Source organism: Anolis carolinensis, chromosome 2 (genome assembly GCF_035594765.1).
Source record: "Anolis carolinensis isolate JA03-04 chromosome 2, rAnoCar3.1.pri, whole genome shotgun sequence".
NCBI lineage: Eukaryota > Metazoa > Chordata > Lepidosauria > Squamata > Dactyloidae > Anolis > Anolis carolinensis.
This window is the reverse complement of record NC_085842.1, coordinates 5,116,476-5,144,456: the sequence shown is the minus strand read 5'-3', so window position 1 is coordinate 5,144,456 and position 27,981 is coordinate 5,116,476. Positions and strand designations below refer to the sequence as shown.

The 27,981-nt window shown below is 42.8% G+C and overlaps 1 protein-coding gene across 2 annotated transcripts; it reads right to left on the bottom strand.

Moving 5' to 3' along the window:
- Positions 1-56: 56 nt before the first annotated feature.
- Positions 57-22,569, bottom strand: LOC107983624 (zinc finger protein ZFP2). 2 transcript variants are annotated; one of them, XM_062972891.1, is made up of 6 exons: positions 22,427-22,569; positions 16,514-17,111; positions 14,501-14,618; positions 13,091-13,185; positions 12,194-12,338; positions 57-4,135 (listed from the first exon to the last, which is right to left on the bottom strand). In XM_062972891.1, the coding sequence occupies exons 2-6, from the start codon at positions 16,904-16,906 to the stop codon at positions 2,799-2,801; spliced, it is 2,088 nt and encodes a 695-aa protein (XP_062828961.1). In that variant the 5' UTR covers positions 16,907-17,111; positions 22,427-22,569; the 3' UTR covers positions 57-2,798. The 2 variants fall into 2 exon arrangements, with proteins under 2 accessions (XP_062828961.1, XP_062828962.1); XM_062972892.1 differs by having other exon boundaries at positions 22,432-22,559.
- Positions 22,570-27,981: the final 5,412 nt, after the last annotated feature.

The window sequence follows — 27,981 nt, the reverse complement described above, 5'->3', positions numbered from 1 at the left end:
ATATATCTACCTACATCTTGCAAGGAGGTACAGAGAATTGTTGTAAATAAGACTCCTTGAAATTATGAAATTTTTTATTAAATAGACCTTAGCAATCTTCGCATTACACACAGCACATTAAGAAAGGATAACATTAAATTTAAAAAATATGACTAAAATTAAAAATGATCCTAAATGGGAAGAATTAACCTGGTGCAGTGCTAATAATTTATTAATGTTCAGAACTACTTTTGTCAGCAGCATGGATTAATTTATTAAAATACTTACTGCATTTGTACTATTATTAATTGTCAAACAATTGAGAAACAGTCTAAAGTAGATTTAATACATGTCACCCATTTGTTGTTGTTTTTGATGCTATTATTACTATTTACACCCCACTTTTTGTCTCCAAAATGTCTACTGTAAAACTGATGCAATACATGCAAACTCAATACACAGAATACATGCAAACTCAAAAATATATGAACATTAAAATAGAATTAAATATTAAGAATATTAAACATTAAAATCCTTTAAAACTGAGTACTGTAAACAAGTCATTACACGCATACATTTCTGTTGATGCAAGCTGGACTTCCCGACAATGCATGACACATTCGACTGCCAACACTGGTAGGTTATAACTTGCATTTTGTGTGTTTATCTGGAAAATAATTGCTACAATTCTAACTCTACGTGACATAACAGATGTCCAAATAATTTTTTTTTCAATTTTCTTCTTTCTTTATACTTCTACCACCCCTGTATTTTTATTCAATGCCCCCCCCCCCACCCCAATTGCAACTGAATTGCAAGGCTTAAAGTGTGACCCAGTTGCAAGGCTTTTTCAATGTCTCCCAATGGAAATGGAAACTACTACATTAAACCAATGGAAAACAAATTGTATACACCTAGCCAAATAAGAGCAAAGCACATTGTTTTTGTGACATCATAAAACATGGGTGGGTTCCGCCATAAGGACCTGACAGATTTGGGAACCTTCTCTGATCACTGAAGAATAAAAATCTCTGATTTGGTACCCATCTATGTGTGCCTTCAATCTGAAACATTGGAGCGTTGGCCTTTTGGTTCTCGGGACAAAAAAACTACAATTCCCATAATTTCATATCATCGAACCATAGCTGTTAAAAGTGGTATCAAACGGCTTTAATTCTACAATGCAGAAGCAATCAGAGACTGCAGTTGCACATCATCTGGAAGGCCAGACAATGCCTGGACCTGTCCAAGAGGATAGGAGAGAAGCAAAGTGTGCAGTAGTTATGATGTCATGAGCCTGACTTCTGACCTCATACATTTTGGTACGGTAAGATCCTTATATCCATGGGGGATATGGTCCCAACTGTACTATGGCTATCTGAAACTATGGATCAACTGAATGCTATTTAGTTTCCTGACTTCTGGTCCCAGCATACTGTCAAGTCTAGTTTCTGTGAGTTTTCAGGTTGTATGGCCATGTCCCAGCTACATTCTCTCCTGACATTTCACCTGCATCAGTAGCTGGCATCTTCAGAAGTCTGTTGGCAGTGAAGCAAGTGGAGTGAAAAATCTGGAGAAAATGCTGCTAAAATACAGCCATACAGCCTAGAAACCATATAACACCTCAGTGATTCTGGCTGTGAATGTCTTGGCATTAACCCGTCCTGATAGTAAGAGCAGTTTGACAGTGGAATATGCTGTCTGGGAGTATGGTGGAATCTCCTCCTCTGGAGATTTTTAAATAGGGCTACATCAGTGGTGTTTTGGACTTCTACTCCCAGAATTCCTGACTACTGAACAAGTTGGCCACGGCTTCTTGGAGTTGGAATCCCAAACACCTGGAGGACCAAAGGTTGCACACCGCTGGGCTAGATGACCATATGTTGGGAGTGCTTTAGTTGGGTATTGCTGCATGGCAGATTGAGGTTGGACTGGAGGCTCTTGTTGAAGGGACCATAAGCCAGAAAATAGAAAACATTTGCATATATAGCTTTGCCTATGCATATATCATATTAGCCTTTTATATAGACAATGTAAGCTCTTTGTATGAACTATAGTATGTGTAACACAGGGCCTGTGCCCCTCCCTTTTGGGGGCTGGTGCTTTTCTCCAAAATGTTCTGGGGAGAGAAGAGTAAACAAGTGAGATCACAGATACTACTTGTGCCAAAATAGGTGTGTGGAAGGTGAGGAAAACCATCAGCAATTGGTCGATTTTAGATAAGCCAAGATATATATTCTTTGCTAACTGCGACATGTTTTGCAGCGGCTATTTGCATGGTACAGACCTTTGTGGGTGTGTACGGCTGTTTAGCCTTCTCATAGCTATGATGAAAATAAACGTTGGTTTTTGTACTCTCACGAGACTGGGTTTTCTGCCTGATTGCCTCCTGGGCTGGAACCTTTGAAGGTAATTGTCTTAATAATAATAATAATAATAATCTTTATTTTTATATCCTGCCCCATCTCCCCGAAGGGACTCGGGGCGGCTTATAACAGGGACAAGCCCGAAACAACGACACAACATATTTGACAAAAACTTAAAACATTTCAAATAAGTAAAGGTAGTGTACATGCACAGTCTCTACATTCAATGCATGGTGATCCAGAAGGAAAAACTTACATTGGGATCTCTTCCAAACTCTACGTTTCTATGAAATACACACTACTCTTCTTAATCACATACTTGAAAAGATTAGCTTAAAAACCAAATACTTTAAACAATCCACATTCCGGTCATTGAGAACTGTTACAAGCCCCACCCCTCTGGTGAATTCTTTGATGTGAATTAAGGTGTCTGCTCTGATGGAAACGTCTTCCTCACTCGGAGCACTCGTACGCTGTCTCGCGGGTGTGAATTTGTAGGTGTGAGTTGAGGTGCGTGCTCTGGTTGAAGCTTTTTCCACACTCGGAGCATTTATACGGTTTCTCCTCGGTGTGGGTCCGTTGGTGTCTTTTCAGATGTGGGCCCTGATTGAAGCTCTCCCCACATTCTGAGCATTGATAGGGCTTCTCCCCCGTATGCATCCTTTGATGGACTTTAAGGATTCTGCTATCGCTAAAGCACTTTTCGCACTCGGAACATTTATAGGGCTTCTCCTCGGTATGAGTCCGTTGATGCACGTTAAGGCTTTTCCGCACACTGAAACTCTTTCCGCACACCGAGCACTTGTATGGCTTCTCCTGCGTGTGAGTTCTTTGATGTATTTTCAGGCTTCTGCTATTGCCGAAACTCTTTCCACATTCTGAGCATTTATAGGGCTTCTCGCCCGTGTGAATTCTTTGATGGAATTTAAGGATGACACTTTGACTGAAACCCTTCCCACACTCCGAGCATTTGAAGGGTTTCTCCCGCCGGTGAATTTTCTGGTGTGTTTTAAGGTTCCCGCTACTGCTGAAGCTCTTCCCACACTCAGCGCATTTGTTTGGATTCTCCACCATGTGGATTTTTTTATGTTGCTTGAGGATTATGCTTTGACTGAAGCTCTTGCCGCAATCCGAGCAGCTGTACGGCTTTTCCCCCGTGTGAACTCGTTGATGTCTTTTGAGGTGTGTGCTGTGGTTGAAACTCTTCCCACATTCAGAACACGTGTAGGGCTTCTCCCCTGTGTGGATTCTTTGATGTTTGCTCAGATTTGAGCTCTGACTGAACGTCTTTCCGCACTCAGAACATTTATAGGGCCTCTCTCCCGTATGGACTCTCTGATGCGCTTTGAGTTCTGGGCTGCGGCTAAAACTTTTCCCACATTCTGGGCATTTATAGACCTTCTTCCCTGCGTGAATCCTTTGATGTCTTTTGAGACTTCTGTCATCACTGAATTTTATTCCACAGTCTGAGCATCCAAAGAGCTTTCTGGTTGCATCAACTCCTGGAGGCAAGGATAGGTCTGAGCTGTGAGTAAACTGGTTTCCACACATCTTACCCCCAGGGTGAATTCTTCGATGTTCAGTAAGGTATACATGTTCACTGAAGCTCTTTCCACAATCAGAACATATCAACAACTTTTCACCATTGGGAATATTCTTGTCATTTCCTTCACAATATTCTCCTGGTATTGGAGTTTCATGGAAATCAATGCTTTCGATAGGAATGTCCTCCTCTTCTTCAATTTTTATTTTCAGCTGCTCAGCCTCTGTATTATTTTCTGTCTCAACATCTGAAATACATTTTTACAAAATTGGTCAGTGAGAAACAGATACTCAAATCAAAGGACAGACTTCATCAAATGCTCTGGCTGATGAATAAAAAAGGCAAGAATGTTATATGAATATATATATATTTACCACAGAGTAAAGCTGTGGGTTTTATGCATGCAAAGAAGCCACCACCAAGTTAACATTCTATATATATAAAAGAGTGATGGCATCACGGCGACTCACAAAACAACAAAAGTACAGGCCCCACAACCTCGAAATTTGACAACACAACCCATCATCCATGCCTTCAGGTTGATACAACAAAAAGAAAAGCAAAGTCCTAATTAGAGGGAGAGCAATAATTTTTTTATCCAATTGCTGCCAGTTTAGAGGGCTAATCTCCGCCCACTTCGTCTCCTAGCAACCAACTCCTAGCAAGCCAAGGGACAGCCAGGGTTCAGTTAGGGGACAGGCAGACTTAGGCTATCTAATTTGCACTGGATTATATGGCAGTGTAGACTCAAGGCCCACACAGCTATATAACACATTTATAATCTTATATTATCTGCTTTGCACTGGATTATCTTCACACTGCAATATAATCCACTTCAGTCTGCATTTTATACAGCTGTGAAGAAGGGGCTTCATATAATCCAGTTCTAAGCAGATAATATAAGATTATCAATAAACAGTAGACTCTCACTTATCCAACATAAACAGGCTGGCAGGATATGTGAATATGTTGGATAATAAGAAGGGATTAAGGAAAAGCCTATTAAACATCAAATTAGGTAATCGTTATACAAATTAAGCACCAAAACATCATATTATACAACAAATTTGACAGAAAAAGTAGTTCCATGCGCAGTAATGCTATGTAGTAATTACAGTAGAGTCTCACTTATCCAACACTCACTTATCCAATGTTCTGGATTATCCAATGCATTTTTGTAGTCAATGTTTTCAATATATCGTGATATTTTGGTGTTAAATTCATAAATACAGTAATTACTACATAGCATTACTGTGTATTGAACTAGTTTTTCTGCCAAATTTGTTGTCTAACATGATATTTTGGTGCTTCATTTGTAAAATCATAACCTAATTTGATGTTTAATAGGCTTTTCCTTAATGCCTCCTTATTATCCAACATATTCGCTTATCCAATATTCTGCCAGCCTGTTTATGTTGGATAAGTGAGACTACTGTACTGTATTTACAAATTTACCACTAAAATATCACAATGAATTTTAAACACTGACTACAAAAACATTGATTATGAAAAGGTAGACTGCGTTGGATAATCCAGAACATTGTATAAGTGAATGTTGGATAAGTGAGATTCTACTTTAATATGAAATAATTACTGGGATATAATAATGCAGAACAATATAATCTCTAAAACCAGGACAGTAGATAAACAGGGGAATTCCACACAGGAAACAATCAGGGCCAGCTAACACCTCCCAACAAAGTATTCCCATCATCAAAGTCTGGCAAATCCTCTGTTTTCTCAGGGCCACAGACAGTAGAAGCACATAAAATATTGCAAACAACGCCACTCTGAAAACAAGGGAATTCCAAACAGGAAAGAATCAGGGCCAGCTAACACCTCCCAACAAAAAATTCACTCAGGGAGGAAACAGCCAGGCTTTAAAGCTGCAAGGCCATTACATCCTAACCATTTTTCCTAATTGCAGCATTCATACTTGCCTCCAACAAAAAAAAAAACCCAATCAGAAACATTGAATATTCACAACCTTTAGGAAATAATATCCCCTGATGGCGCAGCGTGTTAAAGCGCTGAGCTGCTGAACTTCTGGACCGAAAGGCCACAGGTTTGAATTGGGGGAGCGGAGAGAGCCCCCACTGTTAGCCCCAGCTTCTGCCAACCCAAAAGTTCAAAAACATGCAAATGTGAGTGCATCAATAGGTACTGCTCCGGCGGGAAGGTAACGCCGCTCCATGCAGTCATCCCACATGACCTTGGAGGAGTCTACGGACAACGCCGGCTCTTCGGCTTAGAAATGGAGATGAGCACCAACCCCCAGAGTTGGACACGACTGGACTTAATGTCAGGGGAAAACGTTTACCCTTTACCTTAACTACCACGAATTTCTCAATACTTTATTTCCCAGACCACCAGACTTCGCCACAGCAACGCGTGGCCGGGCACAGCTAGTATATATATATAAAAGGATAAAGTTGTTTGCACAGTAACTATAACAACACGACTAAACGCCCCAGAAATACGAAACTTGGCAACACAACGCAAAAGCCTTCCCTCCCGGTTGTAACAACACAACCACACCACAAAACCACAATCCGGACCCACAAAACTCACAACAACGCATCGTGACTATAACAACACAACTAAACGCCCCAGAAATACGAAACTTGGCAACACAATGCAAAAGCCTTCCCTCTCGGTTGTAACAACACAACCACACCACAAAACCACAATCCGGACCCACAAAACTCACAACAACGCATTGTGACTATAGCAACACAACTAAATCGGATGGCTATCTGTCTGAGGGGTGTTGGTGGGGTCTTCCTCCATGACAAAAAGAAAGAAACGGGTTGGACTGGATGCAAACTACAAATCCCAGCACCCCATGGCATGGAGTCCATGCATTTCAATTAGAGGCCTCTTCCTTCTCCCTTTCCCTACCATCCAACCCACTGACCCAGTTCCATGGCTCCGCAGGCAGGAAAGGCTGGGACGGATAGAACGAAGGAAGGAGGGAGGGAATGGAAGCAAAGGAACGCCAAGGACAGGTGCCCTCCCTCTCTGCCCGGAAGGCCAAGAGCAAAAGGGAGAGAAAGACCATTGATCCAGTTATATTTATCCTCCTTTCTGACCAGAACAGCATAGGAATAAAGGAAACAAGGAGAGCACCCACTCTATCTATCCACCCACTTACCCACTTATAATAAACACCTACACAGGCAAGAATCAGCCATGCACTGAGGCTGCAAGGCCATTCCGTACTCATCCACCTCCCCAATCCCTACATTCACACACACACACAAAAAAGACTATTGTACCGCAATAAAATATAAACCGTACTCAGGAGAATCAGACATCACGATTAACAATAAACCAAAGACAACAGGGATCTCAAGCAATTATCAATCAACACAAAAATTGAAGAAGGTAACAGACTTCAAATACTACTACTAATGTGAGTATAAAGAAGGGTGGAGGTCACAGCATAAATACAACCTAATGTAGACTGACCAATACCACCAGACTAAGCCACAGCAAGGTGTGGCTGGGCTCAGCTAGTGTGTATATATATATATGTGTGTGTGTGTGTGTATATATATATATATATATATATATATATATATATATATATATATATATACACACACACACATACATACATATACAGTAGTCTCACTTATCCAACATAAATGGGCCGGCAGAACGTTGGATAAGCGAATATGCTGGATAATAAGGAGAGATTAAGGAGAAGCCTATTAAACACCAAATTAGGTTATGATTTTACAAATTAAGCACCAAAACTTCATGTTATACAACAAATTTGACAGAAAAAGTAGTTCAATAGGCAGTAATGTTACATAGTAATTACTGTACTTACAAATTTAGCACCAAAATATCATGATGTATTGAAAACATGGACTACAAAAACGCGTTGGATAATCCAGAACGTTGGATAAGCGAATGTTGGATAAGTGAGATTCTACTGTATATATATAAATGTAATGTGCATTTTACTGTGGAGTAAACAACAAAACCACTGAACCAAATCACACCAAATCTGGCCACAAAAGACAGTCATTCAAAATATGTCTTTCAAACAAAACAAAAACAAAAAAACCCTAGAAAAATAAAGTCCAAATTAGAGGACCAGGAAAAGCTGTTTTTTCCCCCTTGCTGCCAGTTAGAAGGACAGGCCCCGCCCACTTCGTCTCCTAGCAACCCCCTCAGCCACAATGGCACCCAGGGCCTCTTCCACACTGCCTATAAAATAGATTATCTTATTTGAACTGGATTATATGGCAGTGTAGGCTCAAGGCCCTACCATACACCTATATAACCCAGAATGCCAAGGCATTTAATCCACAGTATCTGCTTTGAACTGGATCATCTTGAGTCCACACTGCCATATAATCCAGTTCAGTGTGGAATTTATACAGCTGTGTAGAAGGGACCTCATATAATCCATTTCTAAGCAGATAATATAATATTATAAATATAATATCTAAAACTACTGTGGTATAATATGACAGAACAATATAATCTCTTAAGTCAGGACAGTAAATAAAGAGCAACACTCTGAAAATAGGGGAATTCCAGAAAGGAAACAACCAGGGCCAGCTAACACCTCCCAACAAAGGATTTGCCCAGGCAGGAAGCAGGCAGGCTTTGAAGTTGCAAGGCCATTAAATGCTAATCAAGGTGACTAACTGGAGTATTCCAACTTGCTGCACTGAAACTATTCATTGCTATTCAACCAGGACAACCAAGAATTCCACAAGGCAGAAAGCGGCCAGGCTTGCAAGTAGCAAAGCTATTCAGGGCTGTTCAACCTGGCCAACCAAGATTTCCCCTAGAGAAAAAACTCCCAGGTTTTAAAGCCACGAGGCTACTCCGTCCCATTCAACCTGCCCAAGGAAGGATGCCCCTTTAAAGAAAGCGGCCAGGTTTTGAAGCAGCAAGGCTATTCAGTGCAATTCAAATTGCCCAAAAAACCATTCCCCTAGAACGCAAGTACCCAGCTTTCCAAGCAGCAAGCATAAGACGTAATTGGCCAGGCTTTGAGGCTGCAAGGTTATTCACTGCTATTCCATCTGGTCAACAAATGATTCCCATAAGCGACAGCAACGCGTGGCCGGGCACAGCTAGTAGAAATATAAGCTGAGCCTCTCTCATTTGGAAATCTGAAATACCGAATAACTTTCTGCCCACTTCCACCTTTGAGGAGGAAGGGCTGGTCACACTTCCAGAGTCCACAGGAAGATCTTGCTCCATCACTGTCAGCAGGGAGAAGGAGGAGGAAGGACTCCAGGTCCTCTAGCTCCATTCATGCAGGGCCCTGTGAAGGGTGGGCATCCCAGATGTTTTTACACTTGCCTTCACTCTGGACAATGGTGGCACACAGAAGGGTGAGCTCCTTGGAATGGCTACAATGAGAATTACTCTTCCTTTTTTGGCTACTTTTCTAAAAAGCAGAAAGTGTGCTAAGAGCCAGGGAAACATCTGGGATGTTTGCTTTCTGAAAAGGCAAATGTAAGAGGAAATCCTACTCCTGTCCATGCTTCTCTTTCCAACCTGTCAAGTTTCTGTAAGTGGAACATGGGCCTTTTTGAGGAGGGGGCACAGGAGGTGTTGGGCATGTAACTAACCCCACCTTCTCTTTACCCTATTCACTGTGTATAAACAAAGATGTCAGTGATTCAGCCAGTTGACAGTTCTGGATTTTAGAGTATTTTGAATTTCACAATTCTGGACAAGGAGGGCTCAACTTATCTATATATATAAAAGAGTGATGGAATCCTGGCGACCGCCAAAACAACAAAACTAAACACCCCACAACCTCGAAAATTGACAACACAACCCATCATCCACGCCTCTAGATTGATACAACAAAAAGAAAAGAAAAATAAAGTCCTTATTAGAGGGAGAGAAATAATTGTGTTTTATCCAATTGCTGCCAGTTAGAAGGCTAAGCTCCGCCCACTTGGTTTCCTAGCAACCCACTCACCCAGGGGACAGGCAGAGTTAGGCCTCACTTAGGCCTCTTCCACACTGCCTATAAAATACACATTATCAGATTTTAACTGGATTAGATGGCAGTTGTGATGACTCATGGGCCTTGTAGTCCTGTTCCTAGTACTATTACGGCAGACGAAGAGGGAAACATGGGGTTTTCGCCGGTTCAGCAAGAGCCGGAGTCTCTTCACCTGCAGGATGTTGATGTTTGCCCTCAAGAATTCAGCCAAACAGGCCTTGGGCAGAACTCCCCCCCCCCCCCCCCGTTTTCCAGGAGGGAAAATTATTCTGAAGACAGGGGAGTCAGGGAGGCTAATCGGAGAAGCCTGAGAATCGCTGCCAAACAAATGGCTGATTAGGTCTGCTTCCCTTGGGAAATTCTAAGGAGTCATGCATCTGGACAGAGTTGGGTTTCGCTTCTCGTTCTCTAGGGAAAGAGTTCTGTTGGCGGGAAAACGAGACCCAATATAGGTGTTTGGCGCGAGGGATTCTTTGCGGAGTCAATTGATCAGCTTGAGGAGAGAGATCGTGTGTGGACTTCGTAATCCCAGTTCCTTGCTTCCCGGATCAAGCTTCAAGCCTTGCCTTGTCTCACGGTTTTACCACGGACTCTGTTTCATGCTTCATGTTCGTCTTGCCTCCAGTCACGGATCTAGTCAAGAATCAAGTTTATTTCCAGCCTTGTTGTCAAGCTTCATTGGACTTTAAAGACTCTGTTATTTCCCCACACTATTGCTTGGCAAAGTGTGTGTTTCGGTCAAGTGGATTAAAACTTTGAACTCTAATATCTTATATTGGACAATACATTTCTGGACTATATTTGACCTTATCTGAAAGGTCTGCTTCTGAACTATATTCTTCACTTGTTTTTATTGATTTTATATATTTCTTTAATAAAGATATTAGATAGAGACTGGCCTCTGTGTAAGGTTATTGGTGCTCTGCAGCCAGGGTCCTGACAGTAGTGTAGACTCAAGGCCCTTCCACACAGCTATATAACCCATTTATAATCTTACATTATCTGCTTTAACTGGATTATCTGGACTCCACACCTTTACCCTTTACCTTAACTACCACCAATTCTTCAATACTTTATTTCCCTTACCACCATACTTCGCCACAGCAACACGTGGCCGGGCACAGCTAGTAGAATTATAGAATCATCAAATAATAGAGTTGGATCACATGGGCTATCTAGTACAACCCCCTACCAAGCAGGAAAAGCACAATCAAAGTGTTCCATCCAGCCTCTGTTTAAAAGTTTGCAAGGAAGGAGCTTCCATCACACTCCAAGGCAGAGAGTTCCACTATTGAACAGCTCGTATGGTCTTCCTAGTGTTCAGGTGGAATATTCTTTCCTGTAATTTGAACTCATTGCTCCTAATTCTAGTTTCCAGGGCAGCAAAATACAAGCCTGTTTCCTCTTCCTTACGGCATCCTTTCACATATTCATACATGACCCTTATGTCTCCTCTCAACTTTCTCTTCTGCAGGCTAAACAGACCCAGTTTAAAGAAGGGATTCACGGTCTCCAGGACTTTATCAGAGGCATTTAGACTGAGAGTGCACCAATGCATTCACATCATGCGTTTACATAGTCTGTAGACAACTGGTTCACCACAATGGAAAAAACAAACACTAGCCTAGGTTGTATCTACCATACCAAATAAAACAGACTCAGTTTGCAAGCACTCACTGCTAGTGGTCCCCATGTGTGGTTGGTTTCACAGAAGTATTGTTTTCAACCAAAAAGTGGGCACAAGGAGAACAGTATTTACTCCAGAGCTTGGTGACCTCCAGTGCTTCTGACATATGGACAGCTGGATTGGGCAGGGTTTGGGGTGATCCAGTGTCTAGATTTCACACAAATCCACCGTTGTGTTGCTGACTGGAAGCAACTCCCTGGCACAGACTTGCTAGCAATGTCACTTGGTTAAGCACCTTACTATGATCTTCCAGCCGAGCTGTTCCAGAGACTGCTTTTGACTGACAAAACAGCAATGATGGTGCTAGTGCATTGTTTTCTTGGCCAGCCCTCTGCACTTAAATTGGGCTATATTTGGGGCAGTTCCAGAGCATTTTACTCTGAAATACTTTGGAAGGTGTAGATAGAACCTTAGATAGACCTTTCGTCTGATCCAGAATGGACAGAGCATTATAGAATCACAGAGTTGGAAAAGGCCATCCAGTTCAACCCCGTGCAATGCAGGAAAAGCAAGACCAAAGCACCCCTGACAAATCACTATCCAGCCTCTGCTTAAAAGCCTCCAAAGAAGAAGCTTCTACTGCACTCTGAGACATCTTTTATTATAAACCAGAAAAGAAGACAAACCTGGAGAGGGCAGATTTCCACAGCTCCACAGTTGATCTCTGTGATTTCCTTCTCCGGATCCCCCTGGCTTTGCTCTAACAGCACCCAGTCCTCCTTGGTGAAATGCTGGGAATTGCATAGCCATCTCCTCAAAGGTCTCTAGGCTCTGAAATATGGAGGAAATGTTCTACGTTAGCAGGTTATTTATTTACAGTATTTATATTCCGCCCTTCTCACCCCGAAGGGGACTCAGGGCGGATCACATTATAACACACATAGGGCAAACATTCAATGCCCATAAACACACCAAACAAAGACTGAGAGACACACGCAGAGGCAAGTTAACCTTCTTCTGAGGGGATGTTCGATTCTGGCCACAGGGGGGGAGCTGCTTCATCATCCACACTGACGGCACTTCCTCATTCCAGGTCGTAAATTAGTTAATCTTGCCTCCCCACTTTATAAGTGGTACCTTATCTCCTACTTGATAGATGCAACTATCTTTCAGGTTGCTAGGTCAGCAACGAGCAGGGGCTATTTTTTATTTTTAATTGACGGGTGCTCACCCCGCCACGGGCTGGCCTCGAACTCATGACCTCATGGTCAGAGTGATTTAAGGCAGCTGCTCAACAGCTGCGCCACAGCCCGGCCCACAGCCCGGTCCCAGGTTATCAAAGAATTCCCCAAAAGACAAGAGTGAAGTGGAAGTTCTCCAGAAACTAGAATCACAGAATCGTAAGACACCACATGGGCCATGCAGTCCAACCCCCTGCCATTCAGTTGAAAGCCTTCCTAGCTGGCCACATTGTCAGACAGGAACAGGAGAACCTTGAGTCTCCTTCCAGCTCAAAGAATCATAAAGGGGAAAGAGGCACCCAAGTTGTTTCCATACAAGATACCCAACAATCTCTGCCGTACCTGTTCTGATTTCACAGTAACTGTCTCGATATCTCCACAAGGCGAAGGTGACCTAGATGGGATTGCAGCACTGTCTTGGCCTATCCTTCTGTTGCCTATGAGATAGACAAGAATGAGAATGAAGAATCTTCTCATTTTGTTTGGATTGGGGAACAAGTCCCTCTAGCTAGGATTTCTGTCTTGATTGGCAAACATGGAAAAGACAACAAGAAAAAAAGGAAGAAAGAGAGACAGAAAAAAAGACAGGACTTGAGAAACTGAATGGCAGCAGTGATCAACCATGGTTGTTGCTCAAAACGGTAATTTCATCACTAGGACATCACCAGGAGGCCATCCCTACATTCCAGATTTTGAATGAGAAATTCAGGTCCCAGGAATAATCTTGATCTGGCAACCGTAGGGAGGGTTATGCTTCATCAGTTATCACATCCTTGAGTGAAATCAATATTCTCTCCATTCCTTTTGGGGCATACAGTAAGAATCCTGAATCTGTGGTGGGATATGTTCCATGACATTTTACTTACACCTACAGCCGTGAATAAAAGTGGTATCTGCTGGGGTTTGGTACCAGGACTCCCAAGGATATAAAGATCTGTAGATGAAAAAGCCTTGTATATATTCATAGTATAACATAGCCCCTGGTGGAGCAGTGTGTTAAAGCACTGAGCTGCTGAACTTGTGGACCAAAAGGTCCCAGGTTCAAATACCGGGAGCAGAATGAGCACCCGCTATTAGCCCCAGCTCCTGCCAACCTAGCAGTTCGAAAACATGAAATGTGAGTAGATCAATAGGTACCGCTCCAGCGGGAACGGCGCTCCATGTAGTCATGCCAGCCACATGACCTTGGAGAGGTCTATGGACAATGCCAGCTCTTCGGCTTAGAAATGGAGATGAGCACCAACCCCCAGAGTCAGACATGACTGGACTTAACGTCAGGGGAAACTTTTACCTTTACCTAACATAGCAAAATCAAGGCTCTGGATTTGAATATATTATATATTCAAACTATAGATTGTTAAATCCATAGATGCTGAATTGGTGTATATGGAGATCTCTCTCGATTTTGATTATACTTGGGCCAAAAACATATCATGGAATTGCACTGGAAGACCTAGAGAGGTCCACAAACACTTCCAGGGGAAAGGGGAATATTTATTAGAGCATGGGCAAGCGAAACCCATGGGTAGTGACTCTGTTAATAAGGGGATCATACTGCAATTCAAGGTGTTGCTTTGGATTTACTTGAGAAACATATCTTTTGAGGAAACGGCTTCTTTCCGAATGTTCAGAGAAGCTGGAATAATGGTCACCTTGGCAAGAGACTCAAGGAGAACAAGAGAGCAGCCTGCAGAAATCAGATATTGTTTTGGAAGGAGAGGATGTACAAATATATTTCTATCTCATCCTTACCCACTGAGAGAAAACCTCCATCACTCTCCTGCTCAGTCCCCCTTGATAGCTGCTCCTTCCCAGTGTCTTTAAGGAACTCCTCCACAGCTGAGAAATCCATGACCACTTTTGATGGCTCCTGGAAGAGAAAGAAGGATCACAGAAACATAGAGCTATAGAGCTCAAAGAGACCACAAGAGTAAATTGTTATCATATGAGAATAGTGTTATTGATATGGATGAGTTCAGACACACACTGCCTGTTGTGGCAGCTGTGGTTCAAGCAGGGTGGGGTCCAAATAAGGTCTGACCCAGAAACCATGGGGGTGAGACATGTGGAGGCCTTCGCAATTAGTGAGAGAGGTAGCAAAAGGTAGACCACCCAGAGACTGTTCCATAAACAGGAATTACTAGAGCAAGCATGGGCAAACTTGGGCCCTCCAGGTGTTTTGGACTTCCACAATTCTTAAAAGCCTACTATATAATAATAATAATAATAATAATAATAATAATAATAATAATAATAATAATAAAAACTTTATTTATACCCCGCCACCATCTCCCCAACGGGGACTCGGGGCGGCTTACATGGGGCCATGCCCAGGACAATGCAATATAACAAAGTATAAAAACAACATATCATAATACAATTAAACAATACAATAGATAATAATGTACAGTACAACACAAAGTCAAGAAAGCAATATAACAAAGGCGGGCCGCATGAACACTAAGTTAAAACTCGGGGTGAGAAAGGGATAAGAATAAAAACCTCGGGGAACAGGGACATCAGATAGTGAAACAGTCTAGAGCAGGGGTCCTCAAACTTTTTAAGCCAAGGGCCGGTCCACAATCCTTCAGACTGTTGAGGGGCCAGATTATCATTTGAAAAAAAAATACAAACAAATTCCGATGCACATTGCACATGTCTTATTTGTAGTACAAAAACAACAACAACAACAACAACAACAACAAGAACAATGAAAGAACAATACAATATTTAAAAATAAAAATTTTAACCAACATACATTTATCAGGATTTCAATGGGCAGTGTAGTCCTGCTTCTGGCCAATGAGATAGTCAAGTTAGGGTTGTTGTTGTTGTGTGCCTTCAAGTCATTTCAGACTTTGGGCGAGCCTAAATCTAAAATGTATTTATTTATTATTTATTTATTTACTGCATTTATTTACTACATTTGTATCACACCCTTCTCACCCCAAAGGGGACTCAGAGTGGCTTACAAATTATATGTACATACAATATATAATATTATTAGCATAGCACAATATTAGCATTATATATTACTATATTGAACTATACCACTATACTGTAATATTATTAGTAATATTATATGTAATATAGAATATATAATTAATATTATTATATGGTATTATTATTAGTGTTATATTGTACTACATTATAATATTATTAATATTATATGTATATACAATATATTATATTATAAAACTGAGGGCGGGGGCCAGGTAAATGACCTCGGAGGGCCGCATCTGGCCCCCGGGCCTTAGTTTGGGGACCCCTGGTCTAGAGGATAGATGTTGGGGGGAGTAACAAATGAAGTGTATAACAGTTACTCTCCGAAAGCACACCGGAAGAGCCATGTTTTTAAATCTTTCCTAAAGGCTAAAAGGGTGGGGGCTTGCCTGATTTCAATGGGCAGTGAGTTCCACAAACGGGGGGCCACAGCAGAAAAGGCCCTCTCCCTTGTTCACACAAGGCGGGCCTGAGATATAGGCAGTGGCGATAGGAGGGCCTCCCCTGATGATCGGAGAGATCGGGCAGGTTTATGGTAGGAGATACGGTCACGAAGGTAGGTGGGTCCCAAACCGTTTAGGGCTTTATAAATGATGGTCTGCACCTTGAATTGGGACCGGAAAATGAACGGCAGCCAGTGGAGCTCCTTAAACAGGGGAGTAGATCTCTCCCTACTAGCTGTTAGGAATTCTGGAAGTTGAAGTCCAAAACACCTGGAAGGGCCGAAGTTTGCCCATGCCTGTACCAGAGGAAACATCTCACCTGTGAAGCTTCTTTCTTCTGGTTTCCTTCCTGACTCAGGAGGAATCCTTCAGCCAAAGCCACGGCCTGGGAACTGGTCTCTGCCCCACATTCCCTCACCCAGCGCTCCATCTCCTCAGGAAGGATGTCCAGGAACTGCTCCAGGATCACCAGGTCCAGTATCTGGGCTTTGGTGTGCTTCTCTGGCTTCAGCCACTCGCAGCAAAGATCAGAGAGTTGCCTGCAAACTTCTCGAGGCCCTTTGGCGTCCCGGTAGCAAACTCCCCTGAAGCGCTGGCGCTGTATGTCCAAGCACAGGTCGTCTGAGCCCAGGAGAGTCTGTCCTCCTTTGCCACAGGGATCCTCATTTATTCCCATCCAGGCCTCGGGGTCAGCTGAGTCTTGCTCTGCCATCTTGGTTCTCTGCTGTCCCAAAAGTGGTCCGAATTTCTTTGCTTTCTGCCCACTTTCTTTCTTGAGACAAAGATAGGCTCCGTTTGGAGTGAGAAGGATATTATATACACCAAAGGTCTGAAGTCTTTCTGGGTGCAAGTCTTACACTAGCTGAGGGCTTGAAAAGAAATGCTCAGGTATTCCAGTCTGTGACCATGGCCTCTTTCTGCAAGGAAAGAAGTAAACAAATAGTGGCTCTGTAAAGAACTCAGGCGGGGGGAATCTTTTGAAATCCCACCGCTGCCACCAAATTGTAAGGATGTCAGGCAGGAGGAGAAATCTTTTTCAAAAAATCCCACCTCTGACACCAATTGCAGAGATGTGGAGATGGAGGTTGTTTTTTATTAATTAATTATTAGATATATTTTATATCCGCTGCCACCACTTATTTAAAATGCTTATTTACGCTGCCACCAGAGGTAAAAATGTTTATAATGCGGCCACCAGATGTTAAGGGGATTATCAACTCTTGCCACCACTATTGGAAGATTTAGCCACTGGCTACTTAGAGAGGAGACTTTTTATTTTTCTTTCTTCTTCTTGTTTATTCTTGATGTGTGTATGTATGACAGAGACTGAGATGTTTGAAGGAATAATAACACATTTATTTAGGCACAAGCTTGATGGTTACAATAACTTTTCTTTTTGTTTGAGGCACGTTACTGAACAGTTGCAAAGTTATATTGAGGTGTTTCAAACTTTAAAATTCCACTTCAATCACAGAATATCTGTTCCTAGTCAGGAGACAGACTACCTTAAAATAAGTCACCAAACTTATTTTGGACTTGACTCAAAATCCAACCTTTGAGCCATCCTGATTCTCCAACTGAGAATCAGTCTTAACTGCAATTCCTCCAATTACAGACTACCTTAAAATAAGTCACCAAACTTATTTTATCCCTGATCCCCTAACTTAGGATCAGCCTTCCCTGAGCTTCAACAGAGCCCACACTAAAATCAACCTTCCCTGGAGTTCTCTGACCACAGACTCTGACTGACTGCCTGAGTTTCCCTCCAAATTCTGCTCTCTCTTCAGCTAACCCAGTTGGCTCCGCCTCCTTTTCCATGGCAACCAGCTCTGAGTGCTGAGTAACTGAAATATTAACCCTTTTTAAAACACAGTTAAACATGGCATCTGTAAATAAAAAATCACACTTTGTTATAGGCTCAAAGGAACACAAGAGATTGCAAGCAAGCCCAGATGGATGAGGGATGACACTTCCACTCAAGAGCCCATTTCAAACTGGTATGACCACATTTGCCAGGGCAAGGGGCACAATACTCCTAGATACATGAAACATCATGAATAACCATGCCTATCTGGATAAAGTGGATTGGCAGCTCCTGTGGTGCAGAGACAATAACCTGGTTCTTATCAATAAGACCAAGGAGCTCATAGTGGACTACAGAAAGAACAGACCAGAAATCCAGCCCTTGGTCATGAATGGAGACCAAGTGGAGTGGGTGGTCAGTTTCAAGTTCCTGGGTGTCACTGTGAAGGAGGATCTGGCATGGGGCAATCATACGGCGGTTTTGGTGAAGCAGAGACAGTACTATCTGAGACTCCTAAGGAACCAACGACGGAATGAAAAACTGCTGGTGACTTTCTACCATTGTGCTATAGAGTGTCCTAACCTACTGCATCTGTGCATGGTAACTGCATGGAGGTAGATAGGACGGCGCTCCAAAGGGTCGCCACTTCTGCACAAGGAACCACTGGTTGTCTTCTCCCCTCTTTGGAAGAACTTTATAGGTCCCGCAGTCTTAAGAAAGCTCAGAGAATTTTTAAGGATCCATCCCACCCAAGATATTCATTTCAAAAAAAATTATTACCATCTAGCAGATGGTACAGCGTGGCAAAGGCAAGGACAAACAGACTGAAAGACAGCTTTTATCCTAGAGGCAGTAACCATTTTGAACTCCATTGCTTCACATTGATGTAGCATTGGAGGCGGTGGGGTGGGAGTGGGGAGGGATGGGTGTGTTGTTTTGTGACATGTGCTGGGGAAAGCATTTAATTTCGCTGTACAATGACAATAAAGTTATTCTATTGTATTTAATCATTTTTTTAACTTGCGAGAACACCTCTCTAGGAACCATTAGGTCATGGGGGTCAAACTCATTTTCATTGAGGGCCATTTCAGTTTGGAAATATAAGACTGCAAATATGCCTACATGTTGCTCTGTCATTGAAATCATCGTGGGCATGATTTCAATGGCATCTCAGGCCAGATTTGGCCCATGTATCTTGTTTTGTTTAAGTCCTCCAGCATGTGTATATGGTCAACCTCTGGCAGATGGTGACCATAGATTTGCAGTGGAGGACATAGAGAAGCAATCGAATTGGTGGATAATCAAATCCACAAAAGTCAAACCTGCAAATGTGAAAGACTGACTATATACATAGGGAGCTTCTGCAGCACCGCAGCAACCCCACAATTACTAGGAAAAACTACTAGGAAGGATCAGACCCCAGATCCTTCTGTTCATCCCTTAACTTATATCCCACCCTTGTAGGTCAGCTTGCAAAGAGGCAGATAATACACTGTATTGCATTATTTGTGTCACGTTGCCTGTGAACTGGAGTCCCCGGTGGTGCAGTGGGTTAAACCGCTAAGCTGCTGAACTTGCTGACCAAAAGGTTGGTGGTCCGAATCCGGGGAGCAGGGTGAGCTCCCACTGTTAGCCCCAGCTTCTGCCAACCTAGCAGTTCGAAATTATGCAAATGTGAGTAGATCAATAGGTACCAATCTGGCAGGGAGGCAATCACGAGGTCATGCAAATGGACATATGACCTTGGAGGTGTCTATGGACAACGTTGGCTCTTTGGCTTAGACATGAAGATGAGGATCAACCCCCAGAGTCGGACACGACTAGACTTAATGTCAGGGGAAAACTTTACCTTTACCTTTGGCTGTGAGCTGCCTTGAGTCCCTATGCTGGGGGGAAAAGGTGGGATAAAAAAGTAAGTAAATAATAAAAAAATTAAACCAAGTACAGCAACTTGGTCTTTTAAATTAGTCCAGGTATATGCTCGTTCTTTGCAATAATGTTTTTGCTGATTGTCATGTTTAAATTTATTGTTTAATGTGGAATTTTAATTATAATGTATATATTATTGTCATTTTATACTTTTGATATTAATGAAGAAATTGGTGTATGGAATATTTGCCATTTATATGTATGTTAACTGCCCTGAGTCCCTCTGGGGAGAGAGGGCGGTCTAGAAATAAAGTTTTATTATTATCATTATTATAGTTTAAAATCAACAAAAGAGCAATTGAAACCATTAAGCCATTAATATCTGCAAATTCTAGTTCCTTTTGGGGTATAATAATAATAACAACTTTATTTTCAATCGATAAATAAATCCTGGTTTGTATATTTGCATATCTATTTACTGAGATATATTTTATTTGACTTCCAAACACCACCATTTGTAGAGGTAAAAGGTAAAGGTTTCCCCTGACATTAAGTCCAGTCATGTCTAACTCTGGGGGAGGGTGCTCATCTCCATTTCTAAGCCGAAGAGCTGGTGTTGTCCGTAGACACCTCCAAGGTCATGTGGCCGGCATCTACTCACATTGGCATGTTTTCGAACTGCTAGGTTGACAGAAGCTGGAGCTAACAGCGGGCGCTCACTCCGCTCCCAGGATTTGAACCTGGGACCTTTCGGTCTGCAAGTTCAGTAGCTCAGTGCTTTAACACACTTTGCCACCGGGGCTCTCCATTTGTAGAGATCCCTATCAAAACATGATTCAGAAGTTGATTAGAAGAAGTAATGTTTTTACTGACTGTTATGTTTAAATTTATGTTTTTTTTATAATTTTGATTTGTTTTTACTACAATAAGTATGTTATCATTATTTTATACTCTTTCATATTAAGTGATGTAGTTGTGGCATTGAGTGTTTGCCATTTTATATGTATGTTAACCACCCTGAGTCCCTCTGGGGAGAGAGGGCGGTCTAGAAATAAAGATTATTATTGGGTTGTTGTGTGTTTTCCGGTCTGTATGGCCATGTTCCAGAAGTATTCTCTCCTGACGTTTTGCCCACATCTATAGCAGGCATCCTCAGAGGTTGTGAGGTATATGGAGAAACTAAGCAAGGAAGGTTTATATATATCTGTGGAAAGTCCAGGGTGAGAGAAGAACTCTTTGTCAGTTGGAGGCCAGTGTGAATGTTGTAGTTAATCACCCTAGTTAGCACTGAATAGCTAATTTATACCTCACACTCTGCGGATGTCTGCCATAGATGTGGGCGAAACGTCAGGAGAGAATACTTCTGGAACATGGCCACACAGCCTGAAAAACATACAACAACCCTGTGATCCCGGCCATGAAAGCCTTCGACAACACATTGAATAGCTATTCTCCCAGCTTCTTTCTGCCTGGGGGCATCCTTTGTTCAGAGTCGTTAGCTGCCCCTGGTTGATTCATGTCTGGAACTCCTCTGTTTTCAGAGTGTTGCTTCTTATTTACTGTTTTTTAATACTGGTAGCCAGATTTTGTTTATTTGCATGGTTTCCTCCTTTCTGTTGAAGTTGTCCACATGCACGTGAATTTCAATGGCTTCTCTGTGTAGCCTGACAAGATAGTTGTTGGAGTGGTCGAGCATGTCTGTGTTCTCAAATAATATACTGTGTCCAGGTTGGTTCATCAAGTGCTCTGCTATGGCTGATTTCTTTGGTTGAGTGAGTCTGCAGTGCCTTTCATCATCATCATCATCTTATTATTATTATTATTATTATTATTATTATTATTATTATTATTATTATGACACAGCAAACAAGATAGATATGCTGGATTTCGTATCACAAAATCACAAGTTGAACACTTCCCAAGTGTCTAGGACTGTGTGATGTATTTTTGGATGATGCGCGCAGATCCCAGCAGGGTGGCCTTTTGCAGCTGGCAGATCGTAATTTTGTCAATGTCTATTGTTTCCAAATGCCGGCTGAGATCTTTTGGCATGGCACCCAATGTGCCCATCACCACCGGGACCACCTGCACTGGTTTCTGCCAGAGTCTTTGAAGTTCAATCTTGAGGTCCTGATAGCGGCGGAGTTTATTATTATTAGCATTATTATCATTATTATTATTATTATTATATCCCACCCTCATCTCCCTAAGGGGACTCGGGGCGGCTTACATGGGGCAAGGCCCGACAGCACAATAACAATAAAAATACATAGAAAGCAATTCACAATATAAAAATAGGATAAAAACAGCAATATTGTAACAATACATAACAATATCAACCGGGTATGGGCAGGTTCTGCTTTTAAAGGGGTGCTGCTAGGATTTCCTGCGATGGGGATGGGATCTGGCATTCCTGTTTTGAAGGGAGGAGGCCTGTCTCCTCTCTGCCTCTAGGCCTGCCTGCCTGCCTGCCTGCCCCCCTTTTGTTCCCTCCGGCTCCTCACCCCCTTTCCCTGGGGTTCCCCTCCCCAAAGCCCCCAATTCTCTCCTTGCACTCACCCGACCTCTTTTGCAAGATGCTTTTCTAAGCGGGTGGGTGGGTGAAATGGCAGTCCTCTTTGGCTGGAGGTGGGAGGAAGGATTGGTCCCTCTCCTTGGCTGGGCCCAACCGGAAGCGCCCTCACTTCCGCCCGCGGAGGCTCTCCCGCCCTCTGTCTCCAAGGGAGCCCTATTTCCGCCCGGGACTGTCATGGCCGGCTGAGGCGGGCGCCCAAAGAGGGGCGGGGCTTCGCGTTAAAGGAGCAGGACTGATTTAAAGGCAAGAGAGAGACAGTCTGGCCTGCATCAATAGGGGTATGGCGTCTAGATCAAGGGTCCTCAAACTTTTAAAGCAGGGGTTCCCAAACTAAGGCCCGGGGGCCGGATGCGGCCCATTGAAGCCATTTATCCGGCCCCCACAGCAAAAGGGCAGAAGGGGGTTGGGCTAAATGATCTAAGGGGTCCCTTCTTCTCTTACAACCCTTATTATTATTATTATTATTATTATTATTATTATTATTATTATTATTATTATTATATTGTATGATACAGCAAATAAGATAGATATGCTGGATTTTGTATCACAAAATCACATTATTATTATTATTATTATTATTATTATTATTATTATTATTAACAACATTGAGGCTGGGTGGCCATCCGTCACGGGTGCTTTGCTTGTGCTTTTGGTGCACAAAGGCAGAAGGGGGTTGAACTAAATGGCCCAAGGGGTCTCTTCCAACCCTCTTTATTAATAATAATAATAATAATAATAATAATAATAAACATTGAGGCTGGGTGACCATCTGTCAGGGATGCTTTGCTTGTGCTTTCGGTACACAAAGGCAGAAGGGGATTGGACTAAATGGCCCAAGGGGTCTCTTGTAATTCTCTTTATTATTATTATTATTATTATTATTATTATTATTATTATTAACATTGAGGCTGGGTGGCCATCTGTCAGGGATGCTTTGCTTGTGCTTTTGGTGCACAAGGGCAGAAGGGTGTTGGACTCAATGGCCCAAGGGGTCTCTTCCAACACTCTTTTTTATTATTATTGATAATAATAATAATAATTATTATTATTATTATTGATCAGTGGCCAACTATAGTCTGGCCCTCCAACAGTCCAAATGATCATGAACTGGCCCCGTGTTTAAAAAGTTTGGGGACCCCTGCTTTTAAAGCAAAGGGCCGGCCTACAATCCTTCAGACTGTTGAGGGGCCAAATTATCATTTAAAAAAAAAAAATGAACAAATTCCTATGCACACTGCACATGTCTTATTTGTAGTGCAAAACAACAACAACAATGAAAGAACAATACAATATCTAAAACTAATCTAAATCCATAATAAAAGCATAAACCTGTATGTGTGTATGTGGCATGGATGTCTGCTCACACAGACAGCCTCCAGCCTCCACAAACAGGCTATACTTCCCAGGGTTAAGAATCTAGCAAGTCACTCTTTTCCACTGACATTGCGGTTACAGCGAGCGCCATAAACATGCAGCCCAGCCCCTGCCAATGTCCTTCCCAAACACTAGAGCCCACCACCCAAGGAATGCTTTCCTTTGGGCACCATTTCATCCTAGACTTTGCTTTTTCTTCTACCACAGGCAGGCATCCCAGTGTTCTCCATTGCTGTGGAATTTGCATGGCCCCGCCCACTGCCCTTCCCTTTCCAATCTCTCTGCATAACAAACACAGCAGAACTGAGCTGCAACTAAACTTACTGGAGGAGTTTGGGGATTGACTCCACATGGTGGAAGTTGTAGTTCACCCTGCCTCAAGTCAGAGCCCTGTCACTCCTACTGGGGAATATAGAGGAGTTGTAGTTCACCTACACCCAGAACGCTATGAACCCAAATAATGATGGCTCTCGGCCAAACTTGCCATGCAGACCCAATATGCCCACATTTGACTACTGGTGGGTTTGGAGGGAAACTAGACTTGAACTTGAGTAGTAGTAGGTACTGGGATGTATAGTTCACCTGCAATGAATGAGCATCACACTTGGCACACAGAGCCCCCATAACCAATACAACATATTGCACATGTTTGGGAAAAAGGGAGTTATAGTTCACCTGCAGCCAGGTAAACACTGACCCCCACCGACAATGCACTAGGACCACACTTCACACAGAAAAGCCTCATGACCTACTGAACATACTGCAGGTATTTGTGGGAAGGGGCCTTGATTTTGAGAGTTGTAGTTCACCTCCATCCAAAGACCACTGAACCCAGCCAATGACAAATCTAGACCAAACTTGGCACACAAACTGAATATTGCCTGCTGTGGATACTGATAGATATTTCGGGACAATTGCCCTGGGAATCTAGAAATTCCAGTAGTTCACCCCCGTCCAGACAGCACTGCACCACACCTGGTACACACATACCCTAAATGGCCAACTTATAATACTGGCAGGTTTTGGGAAGGAGTTAGCCACGATTCTGGGAATTGTAGTTCACCCACTCCAAACAGAATCCATAACATTAAAAGACAAATAATACCATTCTCAAATGACCCAGGCATCGCCGGGTCCCCAAGCTAGTTTAAAAATGAAAACAATCTTAACCCACATAAACCTATCAGGATTTCAATGGAAAGTATGGGCCTGCTAGTGGCCAATGAGATAGTCAAGTCAATTAGGATTGTTGTTTGTTGTTGTGTGCCTTCAAGTCATTTCAGAATTTGGGTGAGCCTAAGTCTAAAATTAATTATTTCTTTACTACATTTATATCCCACCCTTCTTACCCCGAAGGGGACTCAGAGCAGCTGTATGTACATACAATATATTATATTATTAGCATAGCACAATATTAGCATTATACATTACTATATTGAACTATACCACTATACTGTAATACTATATGTAATATATATCATATAATTAATATTATTATACGGTATTATTATTAGTATTATATCGTATAAGGTAAAGGTAAAGGTTTCCCCTGACGTTAAGTCCAGTCATGTTGATGACCGTCACCCCGGCCTTCAAATTAATTTGAACTCGCAGCGGAGAGTTCCGCAGGTCACTCACCAAAAGGAACGGAGCGGGACCGCAGCAGACTATTATTAAAAGATCTTTTTTCTTCACTTTCCCCTTCCCTGAACTATGTAACAAATCCCCCAATAAAAGTAGCATTTATTTTAACAGTAACACCCTCTATCTGGTTATTTTGTGTCATTCTCTGACTTCTTCCTTTGCATGCAATTTCTCTCTCTCTCTCCCTCTCACTAACCCGTCTGATCTTTAAAACCCTGGCGGAGGCTTCTCTGCCATAGATTAATACGGCGGACGGTACAAATTGGCTCATATCTTTATCAAAATTACCCCTAGCACACTCATCTTTTAGTCCTAACCCTTTTTAAGGCCCCTGACTCAAGGACCACCAGCGGAACCGAAATCGGTCCAGTTCTCGGCACCTCAACAGCTGACTGTCAAACGGGACCGACTGCTCCTTTCAAGCCAAACTGCTGCCTTATCCCGGACTTTCCTCTCCCCGCGACCCGCGGAATGGTTTTAAGAGATCCCTAGCCCCTTTCTGTGAACTGGGGATGGGGGGATCGCTCTCTCGCTGGGGAGACATAGTTCTCCAAGAACCCTCACCCTCTCTACAGCTGCCAGGGGGTGCCCGGACGGGCGCCCTCCACGTTTCATTCATACCTTAATAATTTTATGAAGGAGAAGAACACTCGTCCCCAGACCTATCCCTGGACTTATGAAATCTTATACTTCCCAAGACTGCAACCCACATGTGCCCCTTCCCCATGCCATCTCTATGGATTCCTTCCATCACAGATGAACTCTTTTTCCTCATGTATCCGTGAATTTTCATATTCTATGTACCTGGACACCCTCATGACTCACTGTTGTATGAATTTCTAATCGTTGGGCTAACTTCATGAATTGTGAAATCATGCTGCTAGAACTCCACTCCTATGACTTTCCATATTGGGTTCCCCAGATGTTGTGAACTTCGTTCTTATCAAATGTTTTCAATTGTTTATATCATTCATGATTCCCCTTTATGCAATGTAACCCACCTTTATGGATTCTCCCTTGCTTCCTTGAAATCTATCTATCTGCCTATATGTATTTGTACTCTTTGGGATCCCCGGAAAATATGTGTTTTTCCCAGCTGGGTTTATGTTCCAACTTTATTTTAATTTTCATTCTATTTCATATAATTGTCAAATCATGAAATCAAATGGGAAATATTTTGACCCCAACATGAACCCCTGCTCCTATGACCCAGGCTTCCTTTCCCAAAAAAACAAAAGGATAATCTGCCACAGCTTAACCCAATCTAATTCAGATTGCATGGACAATATAAGGCTTGAGTCACCAAATTCGGAGTATAGTCCTAAAGGTGATTCAGCTCCCAGAGCAAACATTGTCATATCCCAGGAAATTCCAGGACACCTCAGGAAGGTGCCCTGTGGAGCCTGTCAATTTTGGCTCATCAACACCCATCACCACTTCCCCTCTGACACCCCAAGGCATATCTAAAATCTGTGAACGCGACAGGAACCCGGACATCCTTGATGGGTGCCATTAATTCCTTTAGAAATCGGTCTGGCAGGAGTTAATCTGATATTTCCTGCCCTGGCATTTCATTGTTTCAATAGCTCCCGCCTCCTCCTCTCTGATTGGCCCGAGTGGGGACAAAAAGCGGCTCCCCATTGGGCCAGCAGAGCAAGGCGGGAAACGAAAGCCCGCCTTGTTCAGCCTTCTAGCCTATCCGCGATCAGATGGGCGGGGGAGCGGGGCGGGAAATTCAAAGGGCTGTCAGACCGAAACATTGTATAAATATGGCTTTATTTTGAATGTATGATACGCTAGTAGACTGAATGATCGCTACTAGTGTCCTTTTCAGCTGAATCGCTCAATAAAGACTCCTTGGCGGATTTTCCTTCATCTTTGGCGGACCTTCTTCATTTCGGCTCCAGGTTGTATTGCGGCTCATATTCTCTTATTGGCTCCGCCAAGGTCCGTTCTCTCAGGACCGGATCGGCTCTCTCCTTAAGGGGCCCGATCCCCTAGAAACGCGGTCGACAACAATGTCTGACTCTGGGGGTTGGTGCTCATCTCCATTTCCAAGCCGAAGAGCCAGCGTTGTCCGTAGACACCTCCTAGGTCATGTGGCCACTGGCATGACTGCATGGAGCGCCGTTACCTTCCCGCCAGAGCGGTACCTATTGATCTACTCACATTGGCATGTTTTTGAACTGCTAGGTTGGCAGGAGCTGGAGCTAACAGCGGCCGCTCACGCCGCTCCCGGGGTTTGAACCTGGGACCTTTCGGTCTCCAGCTCAGTGCTTTAACACACTTCGCCACCGGAGCTCCATTATACTGTATAACATTATAATATTTTTATCAATATTATATGTATATACAATATATTATTAAAACTGATATAAAAATGTATTATAAAACTGAGAGTGGGGGCCAGGTAAATGACCTTGGAGGGCCGCATCTGGCCCCCGGGCCTTAGTTTGGGGACCCCTGCTCTAGATCCAGGGAAGTCCTGCTCCCCCTCTATTCTGCCTTGGTCAGGCCACAC